The 21165-nt window shown below is 34.9% G+C and overlaps 1 protein-coding gene across 1 annotated transcript in view; it reads left to right on the forward strand.

Annotated features, from left to right (window-relative positions):
- Positions 1-21165, forward strand: part of IQCM (IQ motif containing M) — a 317441-nt gene that overhangs the window by 121041 nt on the left and 175235 nt on the right. The window contains exons 7-8 of the mRNA XM_054595688.1: positions 1531-1621; positions 5817-5908. Coding sequence (XP_054451663.1) covers positions 1531-1621; positions 5817-5908 — 183 coding nt within the window. The remainder of the gene's footprint in view (positions 1-1530; positions 1622-5816; positions 5909-21165) is intronic.

Here is a 21165-nt window from a genome sequence, read left to right on the forward strand (position 1 = left end):
TAAATAAAGAAACAAAGAAATATGCATACTGAGTATCACTGTGATTCAGGATGCAGGCTCCAAGGCTGGCCTGCCTGGGTTTGCATATTGACTCTATCTACTGGAAGCTATGTAACTTCAGGAAAGTTAACTTCTATTTTTTTGCTTCAATGTTCTTATCTGTAAAATGGAGATAAAACTGGTACCTAATTTATGGGGTGGTTATGAGACTAAAATATGATAATCTATATATAACAATTAGCACACTTGTGACAAATATTTTTGAATGTTTCCATTTTTAAGGCTCCGATTTACAAATTCTTTCTCTAATTCACCTTATTGTATTTCTCAGCCTATCATGTGTCTTTACATAAAGTGTGTCTTTTGAGCTCTGTAGTTACCCTCCAAAGTAAGCAAGGCCGAAATCACCTTCTTCCTCTAAGGAGGTACTGGAGGCCCCCTGAGCCCTGGGGGCAATGGAACAGAGGGGTGGAGGGTGGCCCTACAGTCCCAAGCACGCAGCTCCGTTCCCTGGCTCTGCCCTTTTTGACTTACAGTATCTTGGGTGATCTGCTTTCCTCGTGTTTAAAACAAGAGTTATCACAGTACTACACCAAACAAGCAAACAAAGAGCAATGAGGCATAAGTGCAACATGGTTCATAGGGAATGCTAACTAATACCCCTGGTATTTTATAGAGTCAACAAAAATTAACGTTCTGTTCGTTTCTCCAAAATTTCAATATTTCATGTTGTATGTTTTCAATGTAATTTACATAATGCAGTCGATTGTGCTTTTTGTCTATTTGGCATTGAGACACCACTAGTTGGTAAACAATTCTAAAACAGAGGGCTTTGTTCTATTTTTAATACATCTTTGATAGATCTGAGCTAGTAGCTAGAAGGTACTTGACATATGACAATATTTAGTTGTAATGTTTCAAACTATATGTTGGTCCCATTGCCTGTACAAATTAAAAAGTAATAGATATTTTTAAAATATTTATGTAATTTTCCCTTTGGACTCTAAGAGCTAGTTTATTTTATTTTATTTTTTTAAGCAGAAACTTTGCCTTTTCTGAGCTTGGTCTTCTGATCAAATGGGTGAGATTGTTTTGGAGTACTCAGTGTCCCTATTTATATTAACTAATGATTGCTAAATTATTTTAAAATAGCAGGCTTGCCTGTAAAAACTAAGCCTTATGATGATCATAATGATAATAATGCTGATATGTGTAAATGAGGCCATTTGTATCCATTGGGATGTGCTGTTGCAGACATTTCACGGGGAGCTCTCTCCTTCCTGATATATGTAGTTCATTTACTCTATACTTTCAGTGCTAAATTTTAGTAATTGCAAAACATCTGAGGAGCATGGGGTGAAAAAAATACACTCAAATGTGTTTTTAGAGTACCTCTGTGTTAGTAATTTTTTTGAAAAATATTGTAGTACCTATTATTAAAAAATCTGTGATTTGCAATTTAATTTGAAAAATGCACTTATAACTTGAAAACTAATAGTATACAATTAAAGCTTTTTTTTTAAATTCCAGAACAAGTTACACTGTGTAAAATAGTGACTAATATTGAATCAGTGGGTAAAAAAATGGAGAAAGAAAAGCAGCAGCAGCGGGAGAAACCCAGGTAACGCGCACTGAGCTAATCCGCAGGGAATGGCTTTCCTTCTAGTTGGCCGGTGTTTCCTGACTGGTTCTTGTGGTTTTCCAAGTCTGCTACCGGCCCATGCATGATGTTCATTTATCCTTCTGCTTGAGACCCTCAAAGCAATATCAATTATCAAAATTTTAGTTTTCAGTTCAATTAACTTTTGAACTGGAAGATGTGTGAGTAGTTAAGCAAACCATCTGGGTTTTACAGTGCATAAGCTCAAATCTAATTTGTGGCTTTCTTGAGAAAAATGCCATATTTTATGATAATATTACATAAGTTTGTGATTTTAATAACTCATCTACAGCAATTATAGAGCAGAGTTAAAATTTTTCCTTTTTAATTTAATAATTTCAAGTTATTCTTTTTCTAACAGAAGGTGAGGCTGACCTTACAAAGTATAGATAGTACGCAGACATTTTGAGTATTGCTTCTGCTTTCCAAAGATGTGGGGAGATGGGTCAGTTACTTTGCTAAATTATTCCAATAAATACCATCATCCCCTTCAAGATAATTTATAATTGTGTATATGATCGTTGGTCCTAAAGCTACAGATACACCCTCTTAAAGCCCTTTGGCACACTTTGTAAAAACATTTATACTTGTAGAATGTAAATGCTGCTCTGGTAAAATGTGTTTTCCCCCAGACCCTTGTTTTACATTAATTCATTATTATAACATGGTCAGAACTTTGGGGTAATTGGCACAATTATAAATAAGAGAAATCTGAGAACACATTGCCTTGGCTATACAGAATGTCATTGATGTTCCAATATTTATGGTGCAAAAATGTGTTTAACACTAGAAGATTCTTGCTCAGAAGTAACCATCCTCTTAAGTATAAGATGTTCAAGTTTGGAAGAGTGAACTATATGTAGAGCTTTCATACTGAGGCTCTGGTTTTATCCATGATAAGATATTAATTGTGAAGGAAAATAAATAATTGTTTTGAGAATTTACTTGTTTATAAAAATTTCCTTTCTGCCTTTACTTAACTTAACTCAAGGCCCAGACTGATTTAGCAGAATGGTAGCTGTTAAGAGGGTAGTTAATATAGCAATATAAGCAAATAGTTTAGAATTTCAAGTAAGATTTTAATAACTAGAAACAGTAACTAATTTGAAAACCTATGATTTTCAATGTATTTAGATAGGGCCAGTAATCCAAGGAAGAATAATAATGACTTAGGGACAAGTAGACACATATAACTTACTAATAATAAATCTGATCATGTATAATATTTTTCAATACGTCTTTCTCAAAAGGCTTGAATATTTACCAAATATTTTTCTGTAACTGGCAGAAGATAAAGGTCTCTCTACACCATTTTGTCCCATTTTTTTTTTAAATGAAAATATGTCTTGCTTAACAAGGAAGATCAACACCCCTTGAGAGCCTGGAGCACATAAAGCCTTAGTCCACCTGGACTGCCTTATCTTTATAGCTAGCTTATGGCAGTAACTTGTTTCCTACCTTAGCAGTCAGCTCCATTTTATTAATATTAGAAGGGGGGATTGATGCGGGGAATTGAGGGTGGGTGGGTCAGGGGAGAGTGGCGGTGGCTAAATGGAGACAAATATATGTTAAAAATTAAAAAAAAGAAATAAATTAAAAAGAAGTTAAATTAAAAAATATTAGAAGTGTGATGAGAACATGGACAAAAAGACAAAAAATTGTTTCAGGACATGATGGCTCAGGGTTTTAAAAATCTGTGTTTAATTAGACAAAATGTTATCATGCTGACCTTTTTATTGAGATCTGGTATACCACATAATGAAGATAAGAAAACTTAGCAATGAGGATATAAGCAACAGAAAGGAAAATAGAATCAGCAGGAAGTCAGGTGGGATTGTAACAGTGCAGAGATAGGATCTAGGATTAATTAGCATCAATTGATCAACTTTGTGTGGGACTCAAAAAGTGATCTGTTCGAGATGAATAGACTCCTATGAGAGAAGCTGTGCATAAACTGCTTACAATTCCCCTGAAGATGCTATTTTTTACTAATTTTTAATGTAACACAATATTTTTAGATAGGCTATAAAAATATTGACCCAATGAAAGAAATTTCTTTGGATCCTAAATGAAAAAATAGGATAGAATTGTATAAATGCATGATTTATTTCCTTTTCCTAAATTTGTCTCAGTTTGACTTGCAGAGGGAAAAAACAATTGAATACTTCTGCTTCCCAAATTTAAGTTCAAGGAAGTGAAGTTCTTTAATATACCTTTGAATTTTAACTTCAAAGATTAATTATCATACATTAACATACTCTTTTTATGACAATAGTGATAAATGGAAGTGCATTCTAAATGTTGATTTTTCCATCAAGGGAATTCATTTATCATTCACTCATTTATTAGAGCAGATTTTTTTAGTTGATGATATGCAGTGCATTTGGAGGTATGATAACTGCATTTCTGTAAATACCTTCTATAATTCACACAGTTGAGCCTGTACTTCTTCCCCTAGTTTTGTGATTGGTAGGCGTTTCCTATGTGTTATATGACAATTTGTATTTAGGTTATCCTGATCAGTTTAATAACACATGAAGATGGTCATTTCACCTTAATGTTTGTAAAATATTTTGCTTAAGTGGATTAATTGTGGTTTATTTCCATTAAAATCTTTCATTAACGGGGAATCATGTTTTAAAATGCAATTAATAGTTCTAATTTTGAGATTCATGTAATATTTGATCATGGATCAGATCGAGGAAAGCATAGCAAACTATGACTGATTAGTTTATCCTGACACAATTCTTGGTGGTATGCAAATAATTTCAAGAATTTCAGATGCAGTAGTGCAGACTTGCCTGAATTCTTACTAAGCATCTCATATTTTCCCTTGACAAAATGACTTTGTTACATTAGGGACACCTTGTTCTTTGGCTTTATGAATGGGCATGACCACATGAATGACAACTATACTAATGGATCTTATAAATCAGTCATTTATTTACTATCTATTGAGTGCCTACTATGTGCCTAATGTAAAAGTCTGAACAGGAGAATTATACTCTGTCCCCTCAAAGACCTTACTCTTTGATGGGCATAATGTTTTAAAATCCTAAAAATTTCTTTTATATAACATGTGAATTAGCAATTTCATTTCTAGGCATTTATAATAAGGAAATAATTGGACAGGTACATAAATATGAATACTCAAAGACTTTTATCCTTGTTCATAAATGTCAAAAATGGAAATAACCCAAATGTCCAGCAAAGGAAAATTCATAAATAAACCACCATTTTGTTAAATCTATACAATGGAAAGTTATGTAATGGGCCAAAATAACAATATACATCTGTGTACATTTACAAAGAAGGATTTTCATAATATAAAGTGCAAAAGTAAGCTAAAAAATTGTTCATTCATAAACATAGGAAAGGTAGGGAATATATCGCACATTTTAATCATGACAAATGGTGTCAATATAGTAATAATAAGAAGCTTAGTTCTTGAAGTTCTACTTACTGCCTGGATTCAAAATTGGCTCCACCTATTTCTAGCTGAGATAATCTGAACTGTGTACTACTTAACCCATAAATGTCTTAGTTTCTGCATTTATAAAATGAGTAGAATGATAGTAAATCCCCAGAGGCTTCTAATGAGGATTAAATGTGATAATACTTGGCCAATAAGAAGGATTTAAGGATTTGCAATTATCACTAAAATACTAGAGAGGTGAATTAAGGGCAATTTTAATTTTCTTCCTTTTGCTTATTTACATTTTCTAAAGTTTCTACATGGTATTTGGTTTTTGATTCTACTGACTTGGTTGAAGTTCTTCAAGTCATGATAAGAAAACATGTTACTTAAAATCTTTTGCAAAATAGAGAAAAAATAGATATGATGCATGTTCATTTTTTCTCATTTTTTAGATTTTTGTTCAGAAAGTTTATGTTACTAATTGTTATCCATGCTCAGAACCATCACAACTGGTATTATTATGTCTTCATTCAATAATGAATATTCATAGAGGGCCTACGATATGCCCTTGACTGTAGGGCACTGAGGGTGCAACACGTGTTTTCTTTGTTGACAGGAGACAAGTAGTTTTCTCTTGAAGATTAGTATCTAATCCTATAATATTAGTCTTAAAAGTTTGTATTTCCAAATAAGACCATGGAATCACTCAGAGGTCTAACTTTGTATTTTTTGAAACAGAGTGTTGGACTCCTCTGCCTTCCCTGTCAGCAGATTTGGCTTGCCCCTGCAACCCATGACCTCCCCTTTGGCGGGGCTTCTGAAAGAACATGGTGAGTCTCATTGCGTGAATATTGGTAGCGGTGATTTTCATTATTTTGCATTCATTTAAAATGCAAAGTGAAACAACTAGTACTGAGCAGTCATTTTGTTTGTATTTCATTTCAAATACTGTGTCAAAAAGAGATTTCAGAAACAACTGCTAATTTTTTTAGCTTCTCTTTTTGAACTGAGGGGTAAGATTTTTTTTTTGATGTGTATGAATTTTGGAAGTTAGGAAATCATAAGAATAAATTCTTATGATTTTAAATGTTCCTCAATCGTTGAGTTATTGATATCTTTAAAACTACCTAATTCTTCAAAAGAAAACATAGATGATTCTCTAAAGTCCCTTAAGTGTGACTGAGAAACTCTTTGGAACGTGGTGAGCTACTTGAAGACCTAGGGGGCTATTGAGTCAAAGAAACCATTTTGTACTTTTTCCTCCATTTCACTTATTACTCATGTTCTTGAGCTTCAGGCTATCATTAAGAGAAAACACTTCTTGTAGAGTGGACTTTAATTAACTTGGAAGAAATTTTTGAAAATTTGCAAAATACACTCCTCCTTGGGTTCTCAAGTCACTCTTGCATTCAGTTTCCTTGATTCAACTACAGTTTTACAGCCTTTATTTGTTTGGATGCTGGAAGAATTCCAGCATCAAGTGGAGGCTCATGAAACCCATTTTCATTAATCCGACCAGTTTTCTCCCAAACTATTAGTATTTGTGAATATAATTAGGATCTTAAACAAATACAAGTGGTTGTTTAAAAGAATTTTTTTAGTCTTGATCAGATAGTCTGAGGCCATAGAGTGGTAGAATAAGATGTGGGTCTCAACTGAGCCTAGAACTGAATACACAAGTGAAGAAGTAAATGCTGTCAACAGTTCATCATAAGGCATAGGTTCAATGAATGAAATTGTTTTAATAGATAATAATCTTGAAATCTGATAACCCTAAAAGGTGAGGTTTATAGCCCTTAACTACCTCATAAGTGAAAGTTCTACTAATTCTTTGACATTTTGAGTTTATTCAGGGTCATCCTAAGGGTTGATGGGAGTCTCTATTTACAAATACTGTCCACCTCAGGTAAATAACCTGTGTCTTTCCCTTGTGGAGGAGCTTCTCAGCTCATGAAGTATCCAGGAATTCTCATGGCTGTAGTCTGAATGTAGAAATTTATTTAAGCCTTCTTTGTTCCATATACCCAGAGCTTACTATACAGGGGTTTGACCACTGTGTAGTACTAAAGAAAAGATAGAAGACCTTCTAAAACATGTGTTGAGAGAATCCCAGTTACAAGCTACAAATCATTGTGAAATTGTGAGTGGAAGGCTGGCAGAATGGGCAGTCATCTGCATGATATATTTCGAGATTTGCAAACAGTTCTACCCATGCAAAATTCCTCTGCTGAAATATTTACTAATAGAACAATAACTGCATGGAAACTGAAGATTTATCATAGTGATAAGTAACTGGCACCTATTAAGCACTAGTAAATAATTTGTTAAATGAATGAATGAATTATTGAATGTAAAGTAAAAGGAGAAACCGCCTAAATGGAATATACTTCTCTACATATCTATGTGTCTGTTTCTGCTAAGTAGGCTAAAACATGATAACTGCTAAAAGAAAAAAGAATTTTGGAACACAACAGTAACAGTAATGAACATAAACATGCAAAAGAATAGGACCAGTCACTATTTTTTAGTTCTTATTTACTGATTATTTGTAGACTGCAGAGATACCATTAAAATAAGGAAAACGTTATACAGTTTACTTTATATGCTTTAAAACCAAATTGTTGGGAAGATTATTAGTTTTATGATATAAGTCTCTCAGTACTCACATAACTTCATGGGGAGCTGGAAGGTTGAACACAATGAAAGTATAAAAAATTACAATAAAAGTCATTATTTCCATATGCTATAGGGTAGCTATTCTTTTATTCTTTAAAATGAAATGTATTTTTAATCAAATAAGAGGGGGAATTTCATCACTGCTTTGTTGTATGTGAGGTTTTTGTTTTATTTTGTCTTGTTTTTAGCCAAAACTCTTCTTTTAAAATTAGAACTTTTTTTTGTAAGTACAGAAATATCTGAAGGCTTGTGGCCAGCAACTTATTTTATGTAAGCTATTAGTAAAATGTGAAACATGAATAACCTAGGTGTGGTCTTAGGTGAAAAGTAATGAATACTTTTTATATGCTTGTTAATTTTTTAGTTCATTTTAAGGTACAGTCTAAAAATTTGCACAACAAAGATTTTCCTCCACATCATTATTTTAACTCTGTTTAGATAAGTAAGTTATAGCTTTACTGAATGTCTGAAACCGTCACTGAGGCCTATTTAACAATAGCATGTAGCTTACATTTTAAGAGAATGTAGATCTTGTGTTTTTCTCTAAGGTGTGTGGCAATATACTAGGCTCTTAAATGAAAATTGCCCAATTCTGTTTTAGAATAAATTATTCTTACTTAAGGAAATAGGAAAGGAAATTAAAACATAGGAATTAATACAAAGTCATTGTTTCTATCCAATTTACTTATATATCATTATATATAATATATATACAAGATCTGCCCAGAAGTTTTCCAGCCATGTAATATGAAAAATAGAAACATTTATTGAAGATGAAACACAATACAAGAAACATTGTACATAGGACAAGGGATGCCTCAGTCCCCTTCAACATAGGCACCTTGGGACCTCACGCAGTTCTCCTCATTGCTGTCAGCTACGTCATCATATTTCCCCAAATCTCATCAACAATTTGAAATCTCTTCCCTTTCAAAGGTGATTTCAGTTTTGGGAAAAGCCAGAAGTCACAAGGTGCCCAATCTGGGTTATAGAGGGGCTGCGTCACCTGGGTGATTTGATGCTTTGCCAAAAACTCTGCATGAGACGCCATGCATGCGTGGGCATGTTGTTGTGATGAAGCAGCCAATCACCGGTTACCCATAGCTGTGGTCTTCTGAATTATCCAAATAGTTTCCACAGAGGAATGTTCAAGCTTAACACAAAATTTGATGCAGGTTTTGCTCAGTCATTTTGAATGTGGTGGCCACACAGTACACATGCTCACTCAATGGCATCTACTACCCTCACTGACTAGTGCAGTGAAGTCCTCATTGTTCATACACGTGCATTCCAGTCCACTCTCCTTGGCTGCCTGGTTACATCTGTGTTGCACAACAGTTCTCATTATATTAATAACGCTGGCAGACTATCACAGCACTGAACTCAGGAAGGGCAGTTTATTGTTTCTGTGTAAATACAGTCACTGTGGCTTCTGGATTCAGCTATTTTGCCCTTTTCACGGTAAACATTTTGTTCTAGACCTTGAACCTGCTTGGTTACCCTCCTATTTCAATAAATTTGGTGGGACACTCCAACTTCTATTACTCGAATGGCCCTTTCGCCAGTAATTTGAAAGTTTTCTCCCATCTTTATGGTTCTAAGGGAATAGGAGCATGGAAGATGTGCTTTAACAGATTTTTTCAAAAGTGAGTTCTGGGACAAAGGGAGATATGTCAAAGAAGCCCACATTTCTCTGCCAAAGAACCATTTGGCCTGGTACTAATCCCTTCAGTTTTCTCGGCTTTACTTTCATCATTTGTAATCCTCAAGCAAAGAATGAAACTGCCCTCCACAAAAGGGATGAAGAGGTTAGAAAATTTTCCTGTTCCTGTAGGGCTTCTTATCAGATATGAAAACCTCTCTTACGTAATCACTGACAGGAGACGAGAGGACTGGCCCCCAGACCCCGGTCCTGGCAAGATTTTCTTACCTGTTCTTACTTGCCAAGTTCACAGACTCGTTTAACTCCGTCATACATCAATCTCCACAAGACACCTAGAACTTCGAGGTCACCCCTTATCACCCAAATTCCACTCTCTATATAATTCTGTATGTCTTTTTTTCCTGACCTCATCCCTCATCCTTTCCATTCCTGAAACTCATTTACTGTTCTCCCTGCATTTATAACCAGTAACCAGCAAAAGTCCTAAATCCTTAATCTCTTCTAAGGGTTCCCCTCACCTTTTTGGTCTAACTGGAATCTGTGCTCTGTTCCCAACTCTGAGGACAGTTTCTTCCTCTGCTGCTCTCTGAAATGATGATGGTCTTTTCTTCTGCGTCCCACGTTGCTGGGACTAGAGACAAGGTTGAGGGCGGGTTACCTCCTTATTCCTTGTGTTGTTCCCAGGCCATTCTCCCATCCTTTTCCTTAAAACTCCCAGCTTTGAATCTCATGTCATCCAATGATGCCCTTCATTACCTCTCCTTAGTTATCTATAGACTTGTATCCATTCTCTTATAGCTTAAAAAATTTAGCTCCTGGGTCCTTGTAACTTTCACTAGCAGTAGTCTTGCAATAACGTTGTGATTTTGGCATCCAAATAAATAAGCTCTCTCATTCAGTGGCATCTCAATTCCCTGATCTTCTTTTTCTCCAGTGATTTTTGCCTTCCATCATACTGTATGTATTGGCTGATAGTTGTGGCCCAGAGATCTTTAAAATATTGTCAAAAATCTTTGAAGAGCACCACCTTTTAAGCAGATCACCTCTGAGCTCCAACAATTAAAAAAAAAAAAACTTCCGCTGGGAGTCTTGGATCTCCCAATGTTCATAGGAGGCTTGGTGACCCATTTTTGGATTTCTTCTCCAGCTATACTCATTCCCTCAGTAATTGTATCCATCCATTGCTTTAAATACCATTCATATCCGATGACTTCAAGTTTGTATCTCCTGCTTGATTATTCTCCTGAACTCTAGCTCACTTTCAACTGCTTAATCAGTATTTCTGCTTGGATTTTGAATAAGCACTTCAACCCTAATGTGTCCAATCAGGAACTTTTTACTTGTTGATCTCTGCTTGGAAAGCACTTCCCCCTGGATGTCACAGGCAACATTTCCAGGCTTTGTCTAAATACCTCCTTATCAGCACGGACAGGGCCTTCCTGAGTAGCCTGTCACAGTAACAACCATCCCTCCTGCTGGTGACCTCGCCGACTTCAGTAGGGTCTCTTTATTAGGCCTCAGGACATGTTGCCTCTTCTACTTAATTGGTTTAGTCAGCCTCCTTCTTCTAGAATGTAATCTCCATGAATTCCAATAGTTTTGACTAATTTTTTTCACTACTAGATCCTTCAGATCTGGACTGACTTTTGGCACAAAGGAAGTGCTTACCATATTTTGTTGGATGAAGGAATATACTGTTACTTTATTTTCTAAAAGGGTGGTACCACTTTTTGTATTTGTTTTTCTATTCAATAAGGAAAGTTATCTAACTTGTTAGAATAAATATTTTCACCCATGGAACTCAAATACACTCTTTTCTTTTTGAATAAAAACTACAGCTGAAAAAAATACAGCTGTGTATGTGCCTGGGTGTGCGTGTGCGTTTCTGAAAACATGGTGAACAACTACATGAGGAGGGACTTCTGGGTTGCAGAATACCTAAAAAATTTAGTTAAATATTAAAGATAACTTTAGAAGCCTGGCTAAGCTGGCAAGATATCATAAAATAATAAAACCAGAAAATATAAGAAAGCCTGATTCTATAGGGTTTTAATGTTCTTTACAGTAGGTTGTTGTTAGGGCTCATATCTATTCCTGGTAGCCTAGAACTTTCCTAGTAAGAAAAAAACAGCAAAATATTGGCATCACTAATCTTCTTCTTCCCAGCTATCTGTCTACTCACTACATAGGTAATATGCATGTAGTTATTGTGAAGCATCAGATATCCAGAATTAGATTAATAGATGTCCTTGTTTTGTGATGCATAACCATCATTATCCATAAATTTCCCCTTTTTATTTTATTTTTATATTATTTTCATATTATAGTGAATATAAACAATTTCTTTTTCTCTTGCATGGCATACTTTGTGTAATATTGTGCTATTATTTTTCTTAAATGTTGGGAAAAAGTCACAAGTAAAGCCAGGTGGCCTGGAGATTTCTTTATATGAAATTTTAAGTTCACAGATTAAATATCTTAATAGAATTAGGATTGATAAAACTATTTTTATCTTATATTAGTTTTAATAAGTTACATTGGTAAGGCTATGTTTACATTGTCAAAAATATTGCCATTTAGTTGTCCATAACATTTGTACTGGTATCTCTTTTTTAATATTTAATGTTGATTACTTAGGCCCTCCTTCTCTTCTTCTCTCCCTCTTCCTTTTTTTTGATCAGTCTTGCTAAAGGTCTGTCAACTTAATTTTTCATTTTTTTTTTAAGCCAAGTTTATCATTACCAATTTTCTCTATGGCACATTGATTTCTATTTTATGAGTTATTAATAATAATTATATTTTCCTGTTCTTCATGTTGGTCAGCTCTGACTGAGCACTTCTTTTGAGACCCTAATATTTGTTACTTGGTTTTATTTCAGCATTTACTCATAACAATGAACATTTTCTAAATATTGTTATATATATTATTATTATCTAATGAATGTGGTACAAATGCCTCTCAATAAACTGGATGAGTTTTTTGTTGAAAGCAGTTTCCAATAGATTGGTAGACACATGAGATTTCAAAAAATACTGTATAAGTAGCTTTTGTTTTCCTGAGAAAACAGCTTAAAATAAACAAAACCTTCCATTGGACTCATATTGTATTAAGATCAATACCAAATTTTTAGGCTTCATTTATTTGCTCTTATAAAAAATACATATAATCATATTCAATAACATTTGGAGAAAAGAAAAAGAAACTTGTCCATTAATACCACCATTCTCTCACAGTCGTGATTAACAGCTCATTTTATTTCTTTCCAATTTTTTTCCGTTTGCATCTTTAAAAGTCTTATGGTAAGTAAAATAGAATCAGAGACATGGAAATAAAGAACAAACTGACAGTAACCAGAAGGTGGGGGAAGGGAATAATTGGGGAAAGAAGGGGAAGGGTCTAGTTAAGGAACATGTATAAAGGACCCAAGGATGAAGACAATGCAGGGGGAGGGAAGATTGAATGTGGGAGGTGGCCGGTGGGTAAGTCAGGGGAGAGTAATGGGGAAAAATGGGGCAACTGTAACTGAACAACAATAAAAAGATAAAAAATAAGAAAAAGTCTTGTGGCAAGTAAAGGGATAGAAAAGATATTTCATAAAAATGGAAATTTAGAAAAAGCTGGGGTAGCAATACTTACATCAGACAAAAGAGACTTTTAAACGAATACTAGAATAAGAATCAAAGATGAATACTATATAATGATAAAGGGACCGATTAAACTAGAGGATATAACCCTTGTAAATATTTATGCACCCAAGCATAGGAGCACCTAAATATGTAAAGCAAATCTTGATGGACATAAAGGGGAGATTGACAAAAATACAATCCTAGTAGGAGATTTTAACACCCATTGACATCAATGGGTAAATCTTTGAGACAGAAAATCAACAAGGAAAACAGTGGCCTTAAACGACATACCTGATCAGATGGATTTAGTTAATATACTCAGAGCATTTCATCCCAAAGCAGCAGAATATACATTCTTTTCAAATGTACATGGAAAATACTCTAGGATACACCACAGTTAGGACACAGTAATAGTCTCAATAAATTTAAGAAGATTGAAATCATAGCAAGCATCTTCTCTGACCACAGTAGTATGAAGCTAGAAATCAATCAAAAGAAAATGAAAAACACACAAACACATGGAGGCTAAATAACATGTTACTAAACAATAAATGAGTTGACAATGAGATCAAGGAAGAATCAAAAGATACCTTGAATCAAATGAAAATGAGAGCACAACAACCTAAAATCTATAGTGAAAGCAGTCATAGAGGGAAATTTATAGCATTACAGGCCTACCTCAAGAAACAAGAAAAATCTTGCATAAACAATCTAGCTTTACATGCAAAGGAGCTAGAATAAGAACAACAAACAAAGCCCAAAGTGAGTAGAAGACAGAAAATAATAAAAATCACAGCAGAAATAAATGAAATAAAGTCTCAGGCATTTCATACTAATATTTTTTCTGATATATCTCCATGAGCAAGGGAAACAAAATGAAAAATAAACAAATGGGACTGCATCAAACTAAAAAGTTTTTGCACAACAAAGAAAATCATCAACAAAAAGAAAAGACAGCCCACTGAATGGGAGAACATATTTGCCAATGATACGTCTGATAGGGGGTTAATATCCAAAATTTATAAACAACTCATTCAACTCAACAACAACACCAAAAAAACAAACAATCCAATTAAAAATGGACAAAGGACCTGAATAGACACTTATCCAAAGGGATATACAGATGGCCAGTAGACATGAAAAGATGCTCAATGTCTCTAATCATCAGAGAAATGGAAATTTAAACCACAATGAGATATCAACTCACATGTACCAGAATGGCTATCATCAATAAATCCACAAAAAACAACTGTTGGTGAGGATGTGGAGAAAAGGGAATGCTTGTGAACTGTTGGTGAGAATACAGGTTGGTGCAGCCACTATGGAAAACTGTATGGTGTTTCCTCAAAAATTAAAAATGGAACTGCCTTATGACCCAGAGATTCCACTTCTGGGTATAATTTTGAAGAAACCCAAAATATTAATTTGAAAGAATATATGCAACATTATTTACATTCATCAAGCTGTGTAAGCAATCAAAGTACCCACCAATAGAGAAGTGGATAAAAAAGTGGTAGTGCATATATACAATGGAATATTACTCATTGATGAAAAAGAATAAAACCTTACCATTTGCAATACCATGGATGGATGTAAAGGGTATTATGCTTAGTGAAATAAGTCAGTCAGAGAAAGACAAGTACCATTTGATTTCAGTTATATGTAGAATCAAGAACAATATAAACAAACAAACAAAACAGAAACAGATTCATAGTTGCCGGAGGGAAGTGGGTTTGGGGCCCTGAGAGAAAAAGGTGAAGGGATTGAGAAGTACAGATTGGTAGTTACAAATTAGTCACAGGGTTATACAGTACTGTTACGGAAAGCCAGACTCAAGACACGATTCAGGGAACGCAGTCAGCCTTTATTCACACGCGCGGGCTCAGAGGAGGCAGTCTCCAAATTCTGAGCCCCGAATCGGGGTTAGATAGGGGTTTATAAGCCCTAGCATTCCGGCGGGAAACGGATGGGCTTCCCAGGTGGGGGAAGGGATTAGCATTCCGGTGGGAGATTGATGTGCTACCCAGGCGGGGGAAGGGATGTGAAACCGGGCTACAGAAGCAGATAAGCAATGATTAACAGTTAACCTGGGAGGGGGTCTCTGGCTAGGCTGCTCCTCTTAAGTCATCTTGCCCTTATCAGTACAACATAGGAAATATAATCAATAATATTCTTATAACTATGTATTGTGCCAGGTGAGTACTGGAAACATCAGAGGGAACACTTTGTAAAGTGCATGATTTTCTAACCAGGATGTTGTCCACCCAAAGCTAATACAAAATAATATTAAATATAAATTGTGATTGAAAAAAAATTTAAATATTTTTAAAAACATTATTGGCTATGTAAATTTAAATTTTTTTTTCTGATCAAGTCTAGTAGTTTCATTCCATTAATTGGACATAAATGCCCATTTTAAATTCTATCAATGATAGTATGTGAATTCTCCCCCCATGTACCAGTGCAGCAACTGTACAGCTTCTTCACCTGTCTGCCCCATCAGGGATTATTCAGTAAATTAGTCAGCTTGGGTTGCCAAAAAAACAAAAACAAAAACAAAAAAAAAACTACCATAGATTGGGTGGCTTAAACAACAGACACATCTTTGCACAGTATGGAAACTGGGAGTCTGAGATCAGGGTGTCAGCCTGATTTGGTTCTCATAAGAGCTCTCTTCCTTGGCTTGCCGATGGCCACTTTCTAGCTGTTTCTTTCACATGGCCTTTCTTTGGAGCTTGCATTGAGAGAGAGAGAAGAGGAGAGGAGAGGAGGGGAGGGGAGGGGGAGGGGGGAGGGGAGGGGGAGGAGGGAGGGAGGGGGGAGGGGGAGGGGGAGGGGAGGGGAGGGGAGGGGAGATGGGAGGAATCTGGTTTTAGAAGTGTACTAACCTTATCATGAGGACCCCACCCTTATGACCTCATCTAAACCTAGTTGTCACCCAGATTCCCACTCTCCAGATTCTACCTCTTGAGGGGTAGGGATTCAACACAGCATACATTTTATGGGACACAGTTCAGTCCATAGCATTTAGCATCAGGAGAGGAAAAGCCATGTTCTTTGTTCCTGCCTTCTGATACCTGTGAAAGCAGTTGAAGGAAGGGAGAGAGAGGGGAGGATTCTCAGTTCATTTTGGAAATAGAAAATAGATTTTTTAAAATAATAAAATTCTAAATAAATTTAGCTTGATGCAGGAATCCACTGTATCACAACGGCTGCAGTGGGAGGGAGGTGATGCGTGCCTTTAGTACATTTAGACTGTTGTTACTTGTCCTTTTAATTGTATGGTCGCCTATCTCCCCAAATTCTACTATAATCAAGTACCTCTTTATAAATATTCTCATTTATTGATGCAATTTCATTTATTTTTTTTTCAGTTCTTATTTTGTACAAAGGTGTTTCAAAAGTGATTTTAGAAAGCTGAAATTTAAGATATTTAAAACATTTTTATTAGTTTTTGCCACAATGGCTACTCAAAAACATTAATTGAAGGGTCGATCCTCATAATAAAATACTAGAATAAATTTGTTTTTAATATTTTAGCGTATCTTGTATAACACTTTACTGGTAAGAAGTTTATTTTTATATGTTGTCTCTGATTCACATGGGATTTTTAGTCATGGCCAGTCTTTTTCCATCTTTCAGATGAGGAAACTAAATATACAAAATTTGACAAGTAGATCAAGTCTTATAAGTAACAGCATTCTGATCCTCAGTTTTTCCTGCATTGTATTGCTTTATACATGTTTATATTGTCTTACATGTATCCATAAATATTTTGTTCCTTACCTATGAAATCGAGATGTTTTAAGGCTATAATCAAAGTAAAACAGAATGATTCACTATAGGGTGGGCTTATAGAAAGAGTATTTTATGGTACATAAATTGTTATGAACTAAATGGTAGTTTAAATTTGTTTTTGAGAGTTTTAGTCCATCTGATTCCCTACAGTCTAAATTTGGTGTTACTACTGTACATATTTTTTTAGAATTACATTTTCAATTAATTTTATAAACTTATTGATAATATTGTATTCTATACAATTTTAGACTGTTAGCCTTTATGCTGAATTATGATTCAGTTTATACTGCTCTTTCAGTGTTTAACAATAAAAAAGGAAAGATAGCTTTCTTGTGTAGTTCCCTACTGCTTACGTTAATAGACATCTCATAAAAACACAAGTATTTTATTGTCTGAAAACATCCTGCCTCATCTTAGGAAAATGTGAAAAATATATTTAATGTACCAAATTCTAAACAATCAAAATTTTTCATGCTGAGAAAAATGAGCGCTATATTAAAAATGTTCAGCAAACCTCTAAGAGATACCTGCAAGAGGTAAAAAAGCTGTTTTCATTCCATTACAGGAATACCTGTCTTGCATCCAGCCATTTCTCTGTTCATTATGTATTTTGTCAGGAAAAGGAAAACCAATAGGGTTTAGCTAATTTTAGTTAAGCTAATTTCTGGAATTTCAAGGGAGACTGAATATGTAGTCAATAAATATTTATGGTGACAGGAAGAGGCATTCCATAGTGGATTATAGATACTTCTTATTCAAAATAATCATGAAATACTTGTATAGGTTTTAAAATGACATGTAGGTAATTCATTTATATGTCCTGAAGCAAGATTGAAAGGACACCAGTGATATACAATAGAAACAAATATGAGACACACTTTTCATTTAAATTTTTCTAGCAGCCACATTAAATAGGTACAGAAAAACAGATGGAATAAATTTTAAACATACTTTAATTTAACCTAGTATATATATATGTGTATATATATATATATGTATATATACCATTTATCATTTCAATATGTAATTAATATGAAAAATCACTAGCAACATTTTATATCCCTTTTTTCTTATAAATCTTTGAAAATCTTGTGTACAGCATAGCTTACAGCATATCTTAGTCCATGCAAGCCCCATTTCAAGTGCTCCTTGCTCACTCATTTCTGTGATAACGCTTGACACATAGAGATAGACAGGAAGTATTTAAAGAGAAGAGTGAAAAAAGGATAGCAAAGAAAGGTCATAGAAGAATTTTGTAGTCAGAACTATACACCCACTTATTAATGGGAGGCCCTGGTTAAGATATTTATCTTTTCTGACCTCTGTGTTCTTTTGTAGGAATGTGATACTTGTATCTGTCTTTCAGAATTACTGTGAAAGAATTGAATTAGGGTAACTTGGCACCTACTTGGTATTTTTTAAAACTCATTTCCTTTCTGGAATATGAATGAAGTCATATATTTGATGACTTAATCTATTTGTATCTACTTTTATTAGATTAAAAAATGTAGCAAATGTGGTACTTTATTTTTCAATTACAAGTGAGTGGAAAGGAAAACCCTATTATCAGAGAGTAGGAGGTTCTTGGTGTCAAGATTGAGCAAGGACAATTATGTCAAGTTGCTTAGCATGCTATGGAATTAAATTGCCTGTAATCTTAATTATAAATAATTTATAAAACAGCCTTTAAACACGCAGGTCTATGTTCAGATATATGAACATTTTGGTAAATAAGTTTCAGTCTGATAGCCAGTTTAAAATGTGAATGACACAATCACTTCCGATCTCACTTCCCTTCTGCTGAGACATGACCCATGGCTCAGGGCCTTGCAGAGGAAATAGAAGCATGATTTCTTTGTTCTTCTCTTTTCTATACTCACACATACACTTGCACACTATTATATGCATGCCCGCATGTGTAGATAACATGTATATATGATGCAGAGCTTGCTTCATGGATGTGTGACCCTGTAGTCACACAGGACTCCATCCTCAACAGGGGCTCAGCACTTGTAGTTTTAAGGCACTGTGCTCATCATATTGAAATTATTAATAATTTTGCCTTTAAGTCTGTTGTTTGCAAATGAATCTAATAGGGTAATGCACCTGCATGGTAAGCTTGGAGCCTTGGTTCCTAACTGGTCTCACCTCCCACCAGGTACAGGGTGTTGACCACACGCTCCTAGGGTCCAGCCCAGTGATTGTAGCTTCCCTCTGCCCCAGGGACCCCCCTGGGTGCAGGAGCAAGGGGAGTCTGGTGAGTGCATGGCCCACACACCTATGAGGGTTTGCGCTTGACCAGCCAGTATCCTCAGCTCAAGGAAGCTCAGCAGTAAACAGTAAATAAGAACACCATGGCAGACTGAGAGAGACTGCGGAATAAATGAAAACCTGGTACAATGTGATGAACGATTATAAAGATAACCCTGTGCAAGCACTACCCAAGCTGTAAAATAGAATATTCTCAGCACCTAGTCATCAGCCCCTGTCCCATCCCCCCACCTTGGCTCTTCCTACCTAGAATACTCTTATTCACTCCTCAGAGTTATCCATTAGCCTTCTTTTTATATTAACAATTTCCGGGCTTTTCTCTCTACTTTTAACACCTAGAGTGATGGTAAATTATTTGTATCTATTCTGAAAAATTTATATAAATTAAACTATACTGCATGTATTTTCTGTATCTTACCTGTTTTGTTCAACATTGCTTGTTTTTTTTTTTTTTTGTTTGTCTTGGCTGCTGCTTATGGCTGTAGCCTGTTCATTTCCACTGCAGTACAACATACCATTTTAGAAATGTATCATAAAGTTTTTCGTCTATTCTTGATGGAAATTTGAGTTGTTTTCATTTCAGGATTTTTATGGTCTACATGTCTGGTTGTGCATATATAAGGGTATATACCAAAAAGAGAATCTTTTGGTTCATGGGTTACATATACCTTCAACTTCTCAATAATGTCAAACTGTACTTCTAGGTTGGTACTAATTTGCCCTCACAGAACTTGAACATTTCTATTGTTTCACATCCATTTCAGCTCTTGGAAATGTTAAACTTATACATTTATTCCAATCAATTGGAATTCACTGTTTTAATTTTTTTAATTTTAATTTTCATTTCTCTGATGATTAATGAGATTGAGCAATCTTATCATATGCTTCTTGGCCAATTGGAGTTCCTCTTTTTAAAAATCTTTTCAAATACTTTTTATAAACTAATTTTCTTTTGGGTTTTCTCCTTTTTCTCATTGAGTTGTAAAAATTCTTTATAAAATTTTCAAAACTAAATCTTGGTCAATTGCATGTGTTAAAATTTCTTTTTCCAGCTCTGTGGCTTGTCTTTATACACTCTTTTATGGTGTCTTTTGACAAGAAGAAATTGAATTTATCAGTGTTTCCTTTAGGACTATTTCTTTTTGTATCTTGTTTGTAAAACATAAAGTCCTTTGATGCCTAAAGGTCACTGAACTAATATCCACAGTTGTCTTCTAAATTATTATAGTTTGTAACAGAAACTTCTTCAAAGAGGACATACAGACGGCCAAAAGACATATGAAAAGATGCTCAACAACACTAGTCATAAGACAAATGGAAATTAAAACCACAGTGAGATATCATTTCACACATGTCAGAGTGGCTATCATCAATAAGTCAACAAATAACAAGTGTTGGTGAGGTTGTGGAGAAAAGGGAAACTTCACTCACTGTTGGTGGGAATGCAGACTGGTGCAGCCACTATGGAAGACAGTGTGGAGGTTTTTCAAAAAATTAAAAATGAAATTGTATACCTAGAATCTTTTTTAAAGATTTCCACTTCTGGGTATACATCTGAAGAGACCTCAAACACTAATTTGAAAGAATATATGTACCACTGTGCTCATTTAAGTGTTATTCATAATAGCCAAGCTGTGCAAGCAACATAAGTGCCCATCAATAGACAAGTGGTTAAAAAAGCAGTGGTACATATATACAATAGAATATTACTAGATGATGAAAAGAATGAAATTTTACCATTTGCAACAGCATGGCTGGACCTAGAGGATATTAAGCTAAGTGAGATAAGTCAGATGGAGAAAGACAAATACTATATAATTTCATTTATATGTGGAATCTAAAGAACAAAACAAATGAACAAACAAAACAGAAACAGACTCACAGATACAGAGGACAGACTGATAGTTGCCATAAGGGATGGGGTAGGGGCACTGGGTGGAAAAGATGAAGGGACCGAGAAGTACAGATTAGTAGTTACAAAGTAGTCATGGGGATATAAAATACAGCATAAGAATATGGTTAATAATACTGTCATAACTCTGTGGGGGACTA

Source organism: Pteronotus mesoamericanus, unplaced genomic scaffold, assembly GCF_021234165.1.
Source record: "Pteronotus mesoamericanus isolate MK-2021 breed Mesoamerican mustached bat unplaced genomic scaffold, CSHL_Meso_final contig_163, whole genome shotgun sequence".
Lineage (NCBI taxonomy): Eukaryota > Metazoa > Chordata > Mammalia > Chiroptera > Mormoopidae > Pteronotus > Pteronotus mesoamericanus.